General features: G+C 41.3%; 1 protein-coding gene across 21 annotated transcripts in view; it reads right to left on the minus strand.

Annotated features, from left to right (window-relative positions):
• Positions 1 to 10,654: 10,654 nt before the first annotated feature.
• Positions 10,655 to 15,815, minus strand: part of AKT1 (AKT serine/threonine kinase 1) — a 77,828-nt gene continuing 72,667 nt past the window's right edge. For all 21 annotated transcript variants that reach the window (XM_086895947.1, XM_086895951.1, XM_086895952.1 and 18 more), the window contains 2 exons: positions 12,586 to 12,688; positions 10,655 to 12,011 (listed from right to left, as the gene is read on the minus strand). In XM_086895947.1, coding sequence (XP_086752073.1) covers positions 11,932 to 12,011; positions 12,586 to 12,688 — 183 coding nt within the window. In that variant the 3' untranslated portion in view covers positions 10,655 to 11,931. The remainder of the gene's footprint in view (positions 12,012 to 12,585; positions 12,689 to 15,815) is intronic.

Below are 15,815 nucleotides of genomic sequence, written 5' to 3' on the forward strand. Positions count from 1 at the left end.
TTGAACATTTTGTGGTTATAGGATTTACTTTAAATTTTAGGATTTATTTAATTGTATTTTCTTACATTGTTGTGCTCAAGTGTAATAGTTTAAATCATGATCCCCTTCTCACTCAATTGTTCTGTAAGATGCAGATGTTTTTCTGTTTCTTCTTTCCCTGACAAAGACCCTGTTGAAGGTTTTGAGGGCAGGTATCCCCTTGATAACCTGCACAGCCATGTCAGAACCCCCGTGGTGTCACCAGGTACTGTCCTGATCTGTTCTGTACGATTTTACTTAAACTTGCACTGAATTCCAGCAGCTGCCAGCGGCTCCTTGTGCAGAAGTGCTCTTTAATCTGATTAGAGGTTTAAGATAAAACATAATCCCTCCTCCAGCCTTCGCTGCAGAAGTTTCATCTTCAAGCCACAGGGTGGCAGCGCGATGTTGTGTTTACATCTATTGTTACCCAAATTCTTGTTTTTTATCTCAAATCCTCACTGCTCAATTGATGCTGTAATAATTCGACTGCTGATTTGGGGAGGAAGTGTGTTTTAAAATATTCCCTTCATAAATCTGTAGGTAAAATGTTCCCAAAACAGATTTTTATTTTTTTTTTAATCCCAGATATTTTGTACCATTCATAAAATATGGCCTGAAATTCAGAATAGACCATTTTGCTGCCTGCAAAGGCAAGAGTAAAATGTAAATTAAATGCATAAGCATAATTTTATCCTTTTTTTTTGTTTGAATTTTAATGTATCAGTATGACAAATAAGAGTGTTTCTTTGCCAAGATGTCAGTTATGTCACACTTTTCCTAAAAAAAAAAGCCCAAAACAGCAACAAAAAACACCTCCTCCAAAAATAAAAACAAATCAAAACAAATATTCCCATTACATATTTCATTTAATTAACATATCCTACTCAAGTTGCTTCTCATAAAGCTGTGAAAGAATACAGTGCTGTCCATGCCAACAGCAGGACTGTGAATCTGAACCAGGAAATGTACAGTGGGGTGCTGACTGGTAGTGGCACCTGAGGGATGGTCCTGGTGGTAATGGAAAAAAGGTGAGAGTTGTTCCAGGCTTTGAGGAGAACAATTTGGGGAATGATGGGCTGGTCAGTGTGACCTCAGTCCACAGGAATGTTACAGTGTGAATCCTCACAAAACCTGTGTCCAGCTCTACATCCAGGCACAGGAAGGGTGGGAACCTAATTGGGAACAGTCACTCAGATTTATCAAGGACCTTTTACATGTGACCAGCCTCATTGGCTTTTCTGATGAGATGAGCAGCACTGGTTGTGAGGAGAGAAATGAAGGTGTCCTTGCCCAGGGAAAGGCAAACCTTGTTGGGCTGCAGGAGCAGGGGCAGCACTGACCCCCTTGTGCCAGAGTTCCAGAGCTGCTGCTGCTGCCCACAAGGCTTTGGTGGCCCTGGAGACCCTGCACTGCAAAGAAACGACTCAGGGGAACAAGAAGCCTGGAGACTTCCAGCTCACACAGTGGGGCACATCTGTGCTCTTCAGAGACTACCAAAACCACAAGGATTTCATGATTTTTTGAAGACTGCAAGGCTGTGTGTTGAGGTGTAGTGCTTTTGGATACACTTAGTTTATAGTACTGTTGAAACTCTTCAGCACTCTGAGATCTGCTGTTCTCCTGAGCATTGATTGCTGCTGTCAGAAATGAGGAACTGGGAAAAGGCTATGTGGTCTGAGTACGTCCACTCTTACATCCTGTTTACTCTGTTAGAACTACTGATATGATCAGACTTACTCATATCCTTAGGTGTTTTGGTGGGATGTGCTGTAGAGTGCAGCTCTTTGCTGAATATTGATTTCTGAACCTAAAGAAATTATTCCATTTTCAACCAAGTAGTTTACATGCAGAATTTAATGCACTTTTTAATGTATTTTGTCCCAGTGAGTTTCATTTTTGGAGCTTGGTTCTCCCACGCTTTCTTGCACTGAGTAATACTTCCCCAAATGAGTAATCTGATTGTTCTGATTTTGCTTTCCATGATAGCAAGATTATTTACTGCCCCAAAACAGATTTTGAGTAATGCAGTAAAAACAAGCCGAGAAACCTGGGACTGTGATCAGTTGGGATGACCAGTATGAGGAATTAAAATACAGTAAGATGTAAGGTTGAAAATATGTAGTCAATGTGCAGATTTTCATGGTCTCCTCCCAAAAATGTTAAAATAAGAAAGCCAGTTTGAATATTTCCTTCAGAAATTGTTTCCTCTTCTGTTGAGTGTGGTTTCACTCCAGGTTGTTCTGGAAGTCCTCACTTCTCTAAAAATGAGAGAACTTGGTCTCAGTTGGGTGTAGTCACCTGTACTGCTGCTTACAGAGTTGATTTGAAGAAATTTGTATACTTAGATGGGTCACAGGAATGCAGGAGCTTTCTTGCTCAGCCAGGATGTGGAGTAAAGAAGTATTACAGAAAACTGCTTTTTTCCTGTGACTTTGGATCAGCACTGCTGAAAACAAACCTCTGTAAGTCCTGAAAATACCTTTTGTTCCACACCTAGCTGATACTGCAGTATCTTGGTGAGACCAAGAACTAGAAATTATCAAACATCAAATTAGAGGGACTTCCTTTCTTCACTGGTACCAGACTTCACTCTCTTTCCTCCATGCATTCTCCTATATCCACCCCCCCTCCATTGTGTTTGGGATCATTGCTGGAACAGTTTTGCACTGATTTTGTCCTTTCTGTGCTGATGCTGCTGATAAGGGCACAGTGAGGGCCTGTGCACTTCTGTTTCCCTTAGCACTAACAAGTTTCCTATTTGTGAGCTGCAGTGCTGTCCTTGTCTGCTGAAGAAATCATTGGTGCTTGTGATGCTGTCCCTTCATTGCTGCTGCTGCTGCTTGTAATTTACTGCAAAACAACATGACTTGGGGTTCTTTCCTTCTTGCCAGGCATTGTGGCAAGTGCAGCTTCATGTGCAGGAGTCGTGGCTCCGAGCTGTACCTGAAATGTCTGTGATACTAATTCCATACATGGTTGCTTCTGCCCAAGTTAAATGAAGACTTCCACCATAACGAGTGCTGCCAGAAATGAGAGTACCCTTTAAAGTTTAGTGGCATACATCACTTGGACATGAAAACTAGTTCGAGCCTCAACACTTGTTCTCTGTATTTTCTCAAGAATTTCAGTTCTTGTGAGGCCTTTAACTTAGAATATTTTCTTAGTTTGCTTAACTCCTGCTACCATCTGTTGTTCAGTAACAACTTGGAGCCAAGGCAGCTGATGGAGATCTGAGTTCTCCTAGATCAGCACTTGGCACCACAAGCTTTTTCACAACCCAACAAGCAGTTCCAACAGCTGCATGCATGAATCACTTAAGTTATAGTACCCTGCAGCACCCTGTAAGAATGGGTTTTGACAATCTGGTCAGATGCCACACAAGCAAAAGTGCGATGAACTGAGCTCCTTGGAAGGTGTAAAATAAGTTTAAGATGATTATTTTGATACATATTTTAATGTAAGATGCTCTAGTTTCATTACTGTTCAGAAAGTTTTGGGACTACCTAGATTGCATGGAAGAGTTTATAATTACTGAAAAAATTCAGTGGGCTGGGGGGTGTGTGTGTTTATTTGTTGTAGCAAACTATTCTGACACATTCCCTGTGGCATTTCATATTACTGAGAGACAGTTTGCCCCAGCAGTAGAACAGCTCTTCACGTACTTTCGAGTCAGTCTATATTTAAACCTGTCTCCAGCAGTATTTTATTTCAGTTGTTTTACTCTGGTTTGCCTAGCTGTGGATGCATTCTTGATTATGATCTGTGTTTACTGAAAATTTGCTGTCACAGAACCATAGAATCATTTATGTTGTAAAAAACATCAAATTCAACAATTAACCCAGCACTAAACCCTGTCCCCAAGTGCCCCATCTATACAGCTTTTAAATACCCCCAGGATGATGACTCCACCATTCCCTGGGCAGCCTGTCCCAGTGTTCACATCCCACTCTTCCACAAATGCTGCAGAACATCTTTTCATTCAGAGTCTGGCACTGCAAGGGCACCTCTTAAAGCTTTTCAGAAGGGTTGTTTTTATAGCAGGCACTGCACCAACACCGAGCCCAAGGGACCAGTGTCAATGAGCCTGGTGTCACTGGGCAAACTGGGCTGCACAGCTGAGGATCTGCCCCTGTGTGCAATTTGTGTTCTGCTCTAGTGGTGTCATTATTTGCTTAATGATAACCATTGCTTTGGCTGAGTGTTTAACACGAGGCTATTTACAAAGAATTTATGGAGTCCATATGTTTGGATTTCACTTAGCTGCCCAAATAAGGGGGGAGGGAGCAGAATGGAGGTTGATTTTATTTTGAATCTGCATCTGCAGACCGGCTGGAGCCAAGCAGGGTAACTATAGGATGGGACAGTATCATCCAGGAATAGGGTGTTAAAACTTCTTGGGCAACTTCCACAGAGCTGCCTGGCAGGAATTCCCCCTCAGTTCCTCTTAGAAAATGAGATCAGTGGGTACCCAGGGAATAATGTGGGCTGGGTGCCAGAGAGGGGAAGCTTCCTGTGGTTCTACAGTAGGATGGGAAAAGACATGATTAAGTCTTGAGTTCCAAGAGTTTTATCAATATTGTTGAGTTGGACTATAAGCTTTTCACACCACTTGAAAAGTGGGTAAATTGGTCTCAGGATGTACAGGCTGCAGACTGAGGCAGTGAACTTGAGGACGCTGAAGTAGCTTGGGTTTAGTTTCCCACATTTTAAAGAGTTCTTAAGCGTTTGTAAGAGTTTTAAAGAGAAGATGTAAATATTTTCCATCAGCAATTTTCAATTAGTGTCTTATCAGGTACTTAATTCTACATTTTTAGAGAACACTAGATAGGTTAAACTTGATAGTTCATACCACAAAGCAAAGCAAAGTGAGATAAAGGGCAGACAAATTTTCTGTTTTCTGCAGTTTTTTCACATTTATCAGCTGGAAATCCACACAAATTTAGGTATGTCCTGTAACAGAAATGGATGCCAGACAGTAAGGAGTAACCAAATATTTTTTTTAAAGCAATCAATTCCCTTCTAAGTCTACTAAAGGAGCAAGAGTAGTGACAAAAGGAACTTGACACTTACCTCCTCCTTTTATCTGTTGCAGAACTGATATTAAAAATATTAATAGGAATAGGAAATCACTTTAAAACTCAATGGGAGACTTGCTCTTTTCTTTGTTTATGCCAGTATTTCATGCCAAAATACACCAGTCAAGAGTCTACATGGAACTTGAGGGCATGGGTCTGTGCAGAGAGTGTATATGTTCATATGGCTTGGGGTCAGATGAAGTCTCCACAGTGACCCAAGGAGCATCCAGCAGGAGGAAAATAATTATTTAAGAATATATTCTGTCAGTTGATAACACACCCTCTTAGAAGGGACTGCAGACAATGGGAGACAGGATAAGGCACAAAAAAAGAATGAAAGCAAGGGAGAAGAGGAGGAAGAAGGACATTGTTTCTTGTCTGCTGGGAATAGATGGGAGTATGATGTCGTAAGGCAAAAGGCAAATAAAGAGAACAGGAATTCTGAAAAAAGTAAAAAACCTGAAAAAAGGGAAAAGGGACTCAACAGTGCAGGCTGGTCTCTACAGGTACCACCCAGCAATCTGCATCCAACCTCCGCGCAGCAGGGAACTGAAAGCCCACCTCCATGTGCCAGCTTTTTTCCTGCGCCCAGGAGAGGAGATCTGCTCAGCAGAAGACAGATGGCACTGCCATTGCCTGTGCTCCTGTGGGGGCTTTTTCCAGATGGGGAGTTGGAAGCTTGTGCTGCTCCAGCCTTCCTGTGCAGCAGCCCTGGGTGCTCGGGGCTCCACCAGCCTGCGCGCCCGGATCCAGCGCTGCTCAGAGAAAATTGCAGCTGAACCCGTTAAGAAAATAAATGGATTTATACCCAGGGTTTTCTTCCTGTTTAGGTGTCCTTGTTGACTTCACTTTCTTGTAAGGAGAGATTATTGAGCTATTGCTGATAAAAGCCGAGTTATTGTCAGTGGTCTGAAAAGAAAGTTGACAGGACTGTTGTGCACAGGGGAACCCCAGACAGCCCTGTGCCTCTCACACACTGATCTCCAGCCAAACTCGCTGCTTTCCTGCATTGCTGGCATGCCTCTCCCACCTCAATCAAGGCACAGCTATGGCATATTTCTTAAAGTTACCTGAAAACCCACTGGGTTTTTATTTAATAATGAGCATTGCTCTCATTACAACTCACTTTGCTGCTTATAGGAATTAAAAGATCATTTTAAATACCAAGCAGCCACCTTTGATCTCTACTTCCTTCACACTGAGCCAAAGTCACCACAGAAAGTAAAACTTTGGAGAGGTAACCTGATTCTAAGTTTTACAACCAAGTAAAGGGAGATTCTAAGTTTAATCCCTTTATCTTAGTTACACATTAAATTTATGACTTCACCTGCGTAAATAAGTACATTTTGTTCCGCTCTCTTCCACTTCCTTTCCTCTGCAACTTTCCAGCCTGCAGTTGTTCCAAGAGACTTTGTTCTCTGCTTTTTACTCGGTTTCATTCTACACTCATTCCTGGATGGGCACCAGGTATTCCTGTCTTCCTGTTCAGTTTCATTTCTCCCAATAATATCGGAATAAGGAACAATCACAGCAGCTAAATACCACTCAGAAAACTTGCTATGTACTGCAACAATTATATCAATATCACCCCATTTTTTGTTCTTGAAGTTCATTGGAAGGCTTATGTTTTGATCTTTCTGCACATCCACAAAGCCTTTAAAAGTCACTGGAGCAATTTATCAAGTATATGAGAAAAGTTCATTAGCTATTTAGAAAAAAAGAAAATACCTCAAATGCTCTATCAACTCCCAGCCCTGTGTGTGGGAGAAGGTGTTGGAATTGTTCTCCAAAGTCAGATCTGTGCCCCACTAAAAATAAAAAAAAAACAATTTCAGAGCAAGGAGCCTCTAAATTGTAGCAAGTCCTAATGCAGATCAGGATCACAGAATAAGCTGAGTTGGAAGGGACCGACAAGGATCATCGAATCCAGCTTACAAATGGATTTCATGCTCATTTTAATCCAATTTTGATGAATTCTCAGGCATTCTGCTGAAAATCACTACTTTTTGTTCTGATATAGATTTTTTTCAGTACTACACAAATTCCTGACTAACAGCATCGGTGCTGTAAGGACACAGCAGCACAAAGGAATAGGTAGAGGGGATTTACCAGTAACTAAAGATCACAGCATTTGGGGAAGGGTTCGTGTGTCCTCTCTGAAGACTTTTCACTCCAGCATAAAAAATAATTATGTCTTCTACAGGGTGAATGTATAAATATGTAGAGAATTTGAGAGACCTTCAGAATCCAGAAAACACAGCAAATCCTATCTGTGTTGCCATCCTCTTGAAACAAACTCAAAGCCCCGATAAAATACAACATACAAGCAGTTACAGTAACCTGACAGAAGACAAGAAAAAAGTGTGGAAAACAGGGCTACATTTAACAGGAAACCCATCTTTGGGGGGAGGCAAAAAAATCCAGTCGCAGGCAAAAAAAACCCGTGTGAAGCAGCACTTCAGCAAAGGGAAAACAGAACTGAGCTATGTGCAGGCTGAAAAACCACAGAGGGAAGTAGAGTTTTTACACACGGAGACCTTGATTTGGTCCTTAAGAACCCACCAAGCTCATAAAAACAGGGTGGTGACCATCAGTTACAGAAATTTAAAAAAAGTGTCAAGCAGGAACTACTGTAACAAATTGCAGTTGTTTAAAATGATTTTGGACAGAGAGCAAGCAGTCATCACCTGATTAGAATGCAGCATATGCTGCAGCAGACAGCGGGCACACGTCTGCACACTCAGCTGCAGGGGGATAATAAGCTCCTGCTCGCTATAGGCACTGTGTGTTCCTTGTGTGTTACTCCTCGTGGCAATTAACCTCCCTGTTATTAAAAAAATTGAGCTCAAAGTGGAAGACAAACACTCATTTGCAACGCTGAAGAAACAAGATCCTTTACATTCGCCTGTTTCTTCAACAGTGTTTTTGCCTCTGAAGCTCTTTAAGTTACAGCGAAATAAACCAGACCTGTTAAATTATCATTTCCCAAACTCCTCAGGCAGATCCATACAAATCACACAGACACTTTCCATGTGTGGGCTCCTCTTCTGCACCTCTGTCTCCTTGGAGTTTGCACTCCCACCATGGGCTGTGACCTCTGATCTGAGACCACCATGCTACAGCCAACTACTGGAGATAAAAATCTGTTTTGGTATGTGCTAAGAAACAAAGGATATTTTCTCTGACAAAGATTGGAAAAAGCCCCACAAACACTCAGGAGTATGAGAACACAATGCTGGTGTACTGAGCACTTCAACACAAGGGCACAATCCAGAGCAGCAGGCAAAATTTCCTACTGGTTAAAGCAAGGACCATCCAATCCAAATACAGGCAAGTTTTTGCCCTCAAACCTCCAATAGCTATCACAGAAACTACCATAATTTGTTTCTAAGGTGGAAAACTGAATGAATTCAAAAAACAGCTAGGACTCGAGGCCAGTGTGAGAGCAGGAGAGCAGGTAGAGGTCACTTGCTGGAAGAGTGAAGGTGCAGAAAGAAAAATGAAGAAAAAGCTGCTTATTGTACTGGGGTGGGGAGGTGGGGGTAGAGGTCACAGTTTGTGCAAAATTTGGAATGCTCTGAAGCAGTTATCTTCATCTACTTTAAAGGGAGAACAGCCTGTCATATCCTAATAGGATTGTACTGGATGTTTTAGTTACACCAGGGAATATAAAATGGAATTTGCAGAATTACCTGGCTCCAGCCCATGTCTCAAGCCCTAGCAGCACTCAGGGGAGTGTATCTGTTTCAACCACTGCCCAGCTGACCTCAATTCCAGACTACAGTCACAAGCACACAGAGAACTTACTCATGTGCTCCTGCCAAGGGTTTCTTTTCCTGTTTTTCTCCAAGTCCAAACTTACAACAAATTTCCTGGGCTGTAACACAGATCCACCACTGGTATTCAGAACTTGGGATGCACGATTCCTGCTGCGATGTGCAACACCAGAGCAAGATGACATTTTTCAATGCCAGAAGGAAGAAAGGAAAGGTTCTGGCTGTAGAGATTCTTAGAAAAGTTTTGAGGTTTCAAAACAAAGAGCTAAAGAAACATGCAAGTTTCAAGCAGTCTCTGCATATATGGTGCAAAAAGAATCTGAGGTGAATGCTACTCAGGTCACAGGTTTTAGCAGCAAGATTTTCTGTGCTAAATTAAAATGTAAAGAACATGTTTTTTGTTTGCAGCTAGACAGCTGTAACAGCCATAACCATTCAATTATGGACAACAAGTAAGGTATTCAGAACCATCACTGGCAAAATGAGGGAATGTGTCCAGAAGACCCAGCATTCAGGTGTGGCCCTCACAGCTTTCAGTTGCTAACAATATTAAGAGTCAGAGATTTTTGGCAGCTTTTTTTTTAAGTTCCATTTTATGTAAGGGAATTAAAACAATCCATTAGCAACAACTGGCAGAAAAATACTGAGACATAATCAGCCTCAACAAAACAACCTGATCCATGCCTGCTCCTGCATTTGACAGAGCAGATTTTCCTGGGGCAGATTATGGTAACCTTTGCTCACTCGTGTTGCCTATATTTGGATGCACAAAGTTGTGTTAGTTCAGAACTTGTCAAGACTTGTAGACTTGAAGAAGTTTCCTTGGACTTCGTCCCTGGGCTGGCTGGAGATGCAGATGAAGACTTGGAAGCAAAGGAAGGAGAGCAGTTAGATCAGACTTGCTGAACGGGACAGGCTGTCCAGCACCAGACTCTACAGTGACACAGATCTCTTCCTCCCCCTTCCCTCTTTACATAAAACATTGCACTGGGAATTACAGCTTATTCCTTGAACCAAAAAACCTGCTGGATGTTTAATGGCCCACCACGGCTGCAACTCCTGTTGCTTAGTCTGAAGCAAGCTGCAGTTGTTCTTGGATGTTCATTATCCTGTTCTTTGTATTCTTGTTTGAAAAAGGACATTCCAGCCTTCTGTAACCACCTCCCAGCTGTGATTAACGTTAGTGCCAGGAGAGTGTTAGAGGCTGTGCAGCACAGACTGGCCCCAGTGGTGGAACAGAAATACCTTTGCAGATCAGGGCCTTTTGCTGGCACCAGGAGGGCAGCAAAACAAGGCCAGTCCTCATTCACCTCAAGACAATTTATTCCTGGCACAGGGTGCATTTCTCTGAACAAGCATTTTCCAAAATTATCTTTGCATAATGATCAGCACAGAGATGAAACAACTGAGGAGGAACAGAACAACCTGAATCCCTCAGTGATACGCACATCACACTTGAGAAACTGGAGCAGTTGTTGCATCTCTACAAATTCAGAAGGCTCCTAGCACACGAAATAAGAACCTAACTTGTTAAAGTAATTTTATTGAAGTATTTGGAGGGAAACTTTCTTATCATGAGTAAAAATCCTATAGCAAAATGTTAAAAAATCAAGATGATAGGCTCTCTGTGCAAGCACAGCAGTGTCTGATGGAAAGGGGAAGAGAGGGTTTTCATAATATACTTCCTTTCAAATAAAAATATTAAGTGCTACTTAACTGGAATATATGTCATCATTTTTTATACAGTCAAGAGAATGAAAAAAACCAAAAAAAAGAGCACAATTTAAAGAACGCAACCTACAATGGAATAACTTTATTTGCAGCAGAGACAGAATAAGACTGCTTTTATGAAAATTACAAAGAAACATGATACAACAAAAATAGGGTGTGGGGAATTTCCCACTAAGATTAAAAATGAAAAACAAAAAAAAAAAGTTCACTTTTTGAACACCATTATTATTCAAACACATATGAAGTTTCAACCTAGTTTTTTTTATACATGGGAAACACTGTTAAACTGAATCTTCAAGAGTGAGAAGGCACCATGAACTGTTTTGTTGGTTGATACCTTTAATGCACACTCAAGAAAGAAGAAATGATCTGGCATGATGCAAAAAATCATTAAGTGTTTATATATATTCATATATCTTTTCGTAAAAAAAAAAAAAAGCGGCAACAAGTCATTACTTCAGTGCCAAATGTACTCGTGTCTGGCTGACTCGTTCATGAGGATGATTTCTCACTTAGACCTGTGTGATACTTCTGTACAGTGGTGGAAGTGGGTGATTTTGTGTTGTTGCCTTTCATATTAGATTGGTAAATCAAGTGTTTTCTAGGTTCTGAGAAGCCAATCCTATGAAGTACTCCTAAATTCTATGCAAATGGAATAATTAAATGCACTGTCTAGAATGAAATACTCATCTGTACGGCGTGGCAATCCCACCGGATTCAGTTTGATATGTAATGTCTTGTAGCAGATGTTATAACAAAAATAACTTTTGCTTTTTGATTTACCTCACTGAGGCCATTAATGCTGTTCCTATAGTTGGTTTTCTGGAGTTGGATGACACTTCACTGCTGTCCAAAATGAGTTTGAACCGTAACCCTCCAGAGTTTGTTCACTTTGTTGCTTATATTATTGCACTAGCTACTAAAGTCTTATATCTTCCTATATAAATCTAATTGTTCAGAGTGCAGATTCTGTATTTAGATAATGAACTGTATGAAATAAATAAAATAAGGGGATTTTCTGGTCAGAGTTGCTGATATGTTGAATACCTTAATTATTTCTAAAGTAAACAGTTTTGGTGTTTATTCTTAAAAACCTATGGTCATTCAGCATAAAAGCCTTGACATAATACTTAAAGAATGGATTTGTTCTCCTTCTCAAAAATGCATCAAAGAATTGTTTTAAATACAGAATCTGTGAGGCTTCCTACAAATTCACCTAAGTCGTAATACAAACACAGTTTGTAACTCGATAATATAGAAAGTTCTCTAGTGTCCATTGAAGTAAGGTCCCCAAAATGCAGTCTGTTTTGTTTCTGAATGGCAAAACATTAAGCGGTTCCACTGGCTGAGTAGGAGAACTGAGGAAAATGAGGTCTTCTCTCGTTATCTACACAATCCATGCTGTCATCTGGAAGAGGAAAAAATACATTAGGTAACATTTGCTACTTTTTTTTTTTATTTTCAGCAAATCAACAATAAGATAATGCAAAAGTTATTTCAGAAAATAGCTGCTCAGATGTCCATTTGAAATTGCTAGGAGCTGCATTGTTTAAATCCACATCCACTGTTCTGAACTTCGGGCAATTGCTATCTGAGAACATCAAATATGTATCACAAAGATACAATATTTTGGTTGAATATGGACATTAGTCCATGCTCAACTGACTGCTTGCATATACACAGTGCATGTGGATATGGACGTGAGCAAAACTCATTATTATTACTGATTTCCAGTGGGAATGTGCAGATTTGGAAAAGACAACCGTACAAATAATTTCACTCTTATTAAATAGGTTTTTCATTTCCAAAACCGGAAAGATGTGGAAAGTTTCATATCAATTTACCAATGTCTTGGTCAAATACAAATGGAAAACCTTCAAAGTTTAAACAGATGCTTTTTCACATGGCTGAAGAGACCCATCATAGAAAATTATTTCTGGTGGTATGGAGAACACAGTGGGAAACATTTGGAAAAACTTTACCTTGGTCAGGAGGAGTGATTGTTATCATCTGTGCTGTAAATTCTTCATCGAAGTATCTTGTATCTGTTTCAGATGTAACTTGTGGCTTGAATGGAGGTACAAGCTATGAAAAGGAAACAAAATGCGTCCATTTACAGGTTCTTGCAGTGCTGTTTGAAACGGGTAGAATTTGACATAGTTATAAGCTACAACACCTTTTTCTACATTCCTAAAATATCTACAAAACACCAATTCACAAAGAAGGAAGTGTATATAGTGAAAAATACTTACTTAGGTGTGTACTTCCTATTTATGGGGCTTTTTTTTCCTAGGATTTAACTGCACAAAGACAACTTAGAATCCTAAAATTTCTTCAAGTAATAACACACTGACCCAATGGTTAAAAATAACAACACATACTAGTTCCCCACATAATGATATAGAAATTGTCAACCTCACCTAGTCGTAGTTATGCTTAAGGAGGATGAAAATGAGTAAGAAAGATGCTTAGTGATATGAAACTTACCAACTAACCCTGTGTATCACGCAAGGATTGTAACAGTCACCAAAAAGTTTCAGCTACAGCACTGCTGTTCCCATGCAGCTCATTCTGGAGGTCTGACTAACCCTGCAGAATTCCAGGCCGAGGCAGCAGCAACGCTGAGCTTTAATACTCCTGGTCCCCAAAAGCAGTTTGATGTCAACTCTAAACTTTGAAAAGCTGACCCCGGTCAGCAGTGAACATCCTCCCCTTGCTACACCAGGAGCTGCACTTGTTGGGCTTTCCTCCTGAGACTCACTTGGGCAGACAGGCTGGAAATCACCCAAGTGTACCTAGGCAAGCTCTGGCAAGAGCAGCTCCAGATGGAGCGGAGCTGCCTGACTGGGGCTGGAGGAGGAGCGTGCCTGGGACGGGGAGCTGGCTGCATACAGATGTGCACACTTGGAACATGGACAGCTCTGGAGGGCAGCAGAGCCAGGACTCAGACCTTGCTCACCTTCCCCTGGCACGGGGTGGCAGAGCCAGGATGCAAACACTGCACTGCCCTGCTGAGCACAGGGAACAGCGCTGGGATCTCGCTCGCCCACCACCGCGGTTACACGCGGCCGTCTGTCAACAGCACACAGCCATGCTGGGCAGCAATTTAGGAGTGTGACTGAGGAAGTGTCCAGCTTCCAATCCAAAACTGCAGGGAGAGGTTTAGCAAGGTCCTACTCCAACTGGAACTATGCAGTGACCCCAAGACATGCACTTCTGCACTTGTACAAACAAGAATGACACCAAGAGAAATCACTACCTGGAAAACATCAGCAAATCTTGAATACACCAAACACCTCTTCCCCACCCCAGACTTTGCCTCCTGCTTGGATGTGAAGGATCATTTGTTTGTCAAGCAAATAAGAAAAACCAATGTTTCAAGCTCCCTATCACCAGGATGATCTGTTTTGAGAGCACCTAACAGTTCCTGTCTTACGAACAGCAATCCAATCAAATGCATTCATTTTCAATGTAGACTATAAGAAATGTAATGTAAACATATGGCAGCGTTCCCCCATACAAAGAAGCATTTACTGTTTAAAATCAATCTTTAAAAATTTAGGGGCATAAAAGCTCTGTTTATTATGAGAAAGCACAATTATAGTATATATTCATCATCTTTTTTTCACCATTACTCACAATTCTCTGTGCCCAAGAATGGCTTAAAGGAGCTGGGTGCATTACCCTTACAAAAAAAAAAAAATATTAGGTCCTTAGAAATGGTCTTTATGTCCTGAATTTAAAAAGGAAAAGGAAATAGGATATCCCAAAGTCAGCAGTCACTCTGAGCCTTGCAGCTCCCTGAAGCTATTGAAGACGGAACGCTTCACATTATAATGTTAATAACACTTCTCAATCAAATCACACCAACATATTACATATAAAAGCCCTGTGGAGCATGAAGATTCTTCCTCATGTAACTCTATTCTCTCTCTCTCCTTGTAGCAGTTTCTGCCTGCTCCCCAAAGCAACCCTGGGTTTGTTTTTGGCAGGCTGTACATGTGTGTGAAGCTCTATCTGTCCTTTTAAGCTAATGGTGGTTTTGGCACTCACAGTGCCCCCAGTTGCTGTGCACAGCACAGAGTGATTTAGGACTTGGGCACTGCAGCAGACACCTGAACTGAGCACACTGGAGCGACTCAGAGCAGCAATCCCAAGCCAGCACACATGTGGAATGGGCTAGCGCTGCCTGTATCATTTTCCTTTTTATTTTAGTATCTGTTAAAAGCAATTTGAGACAGATTATGATGTACCCACAAGACATCTTTTCCCCCTAGCTGTCAAATTCTGAGCGCTAAGCTGGAAACAGAGGGGAAGCCGCAGAAAGCTCCAACGCTGGCTTTAACAAGCAAATATGTCACTTTACTGAAAAGCTGTCACTGCAATAGCTCTGCAGTTCAACTGGCAGGGAGGTGCCACCTGTAGCCTCCCACGGCTGCAGACCAGCATTGGTACCCGCAGGCTCATGCTGGTTTAAGAGACAAAAAGGACCAGAAAAATCCCCCCATTTGATTTAAATCTCTGAGTATGTTTTGCTTGTGGGTGGTCAAAATACTGAAAATTAAACTGTACCTTTCTCTGCACCAGAGACAGACAGCATTCTTGCAAGTGAGCCTAATAAACATTTTAAATTTTGGGGACAACCCCAGGTATTCAAAGCCCCTTATAATTTAAAGCAAAGCTGTGTTTCCAAAAGGCCTAATTACAAAGCAGATGCTCTGGATTACCCAAGCCCATATTCATACACATATTCAGCATTACTGGAGATGGTAGGGAACAACCGAGCTTAACACAAATACCTCTTGGCAGCTGACAAAATCCAGCTTTAATCCATGGGACTGCACTTCAGGTAAATGCTGCAAGACCCTCTTTGGGCCACCCACAATGTAGGCAGCAATCACCCACGGGTGCTCCATTTGCACAGCCTGCCTACCTCAGATGCAAACACTAATGGGACACAAAGAGTGGATCCAGACTCCCTGGATAGGCCAAGGGCAGGAATAGTCTCATTTAGCACACAGTTTTCTCTAAAAGATGCAAGTATTTGGAATTTCCTGATAGTTTTCAGAATAATCTGAATCAGTACCACTATGGGACAATTCATGAAGGCTTTCTCAGTCCTATGGATAAATAAAACATTGCCTCCAGCTTCTGTGATTTCTCTTCTGTTCAAGGAACTGGGACTACTACCAAATGACAAATAACTTTACTC

The sequence above is a fragment of the Cyanistes caeruleus genome, chromosome 6 (assembly GCF_971803275.1).
Source record: "Cyanistes caeruleus chromosome 6, bCyaCae1.hap1.1, whole genome shotgun sequence".
Taxonomy (NCBI): Eukaryota; Metazoa; Chordata; class Aves; order Passeriformes; family Paridae; genus Cyanistes; species Cyanistes caeruleus.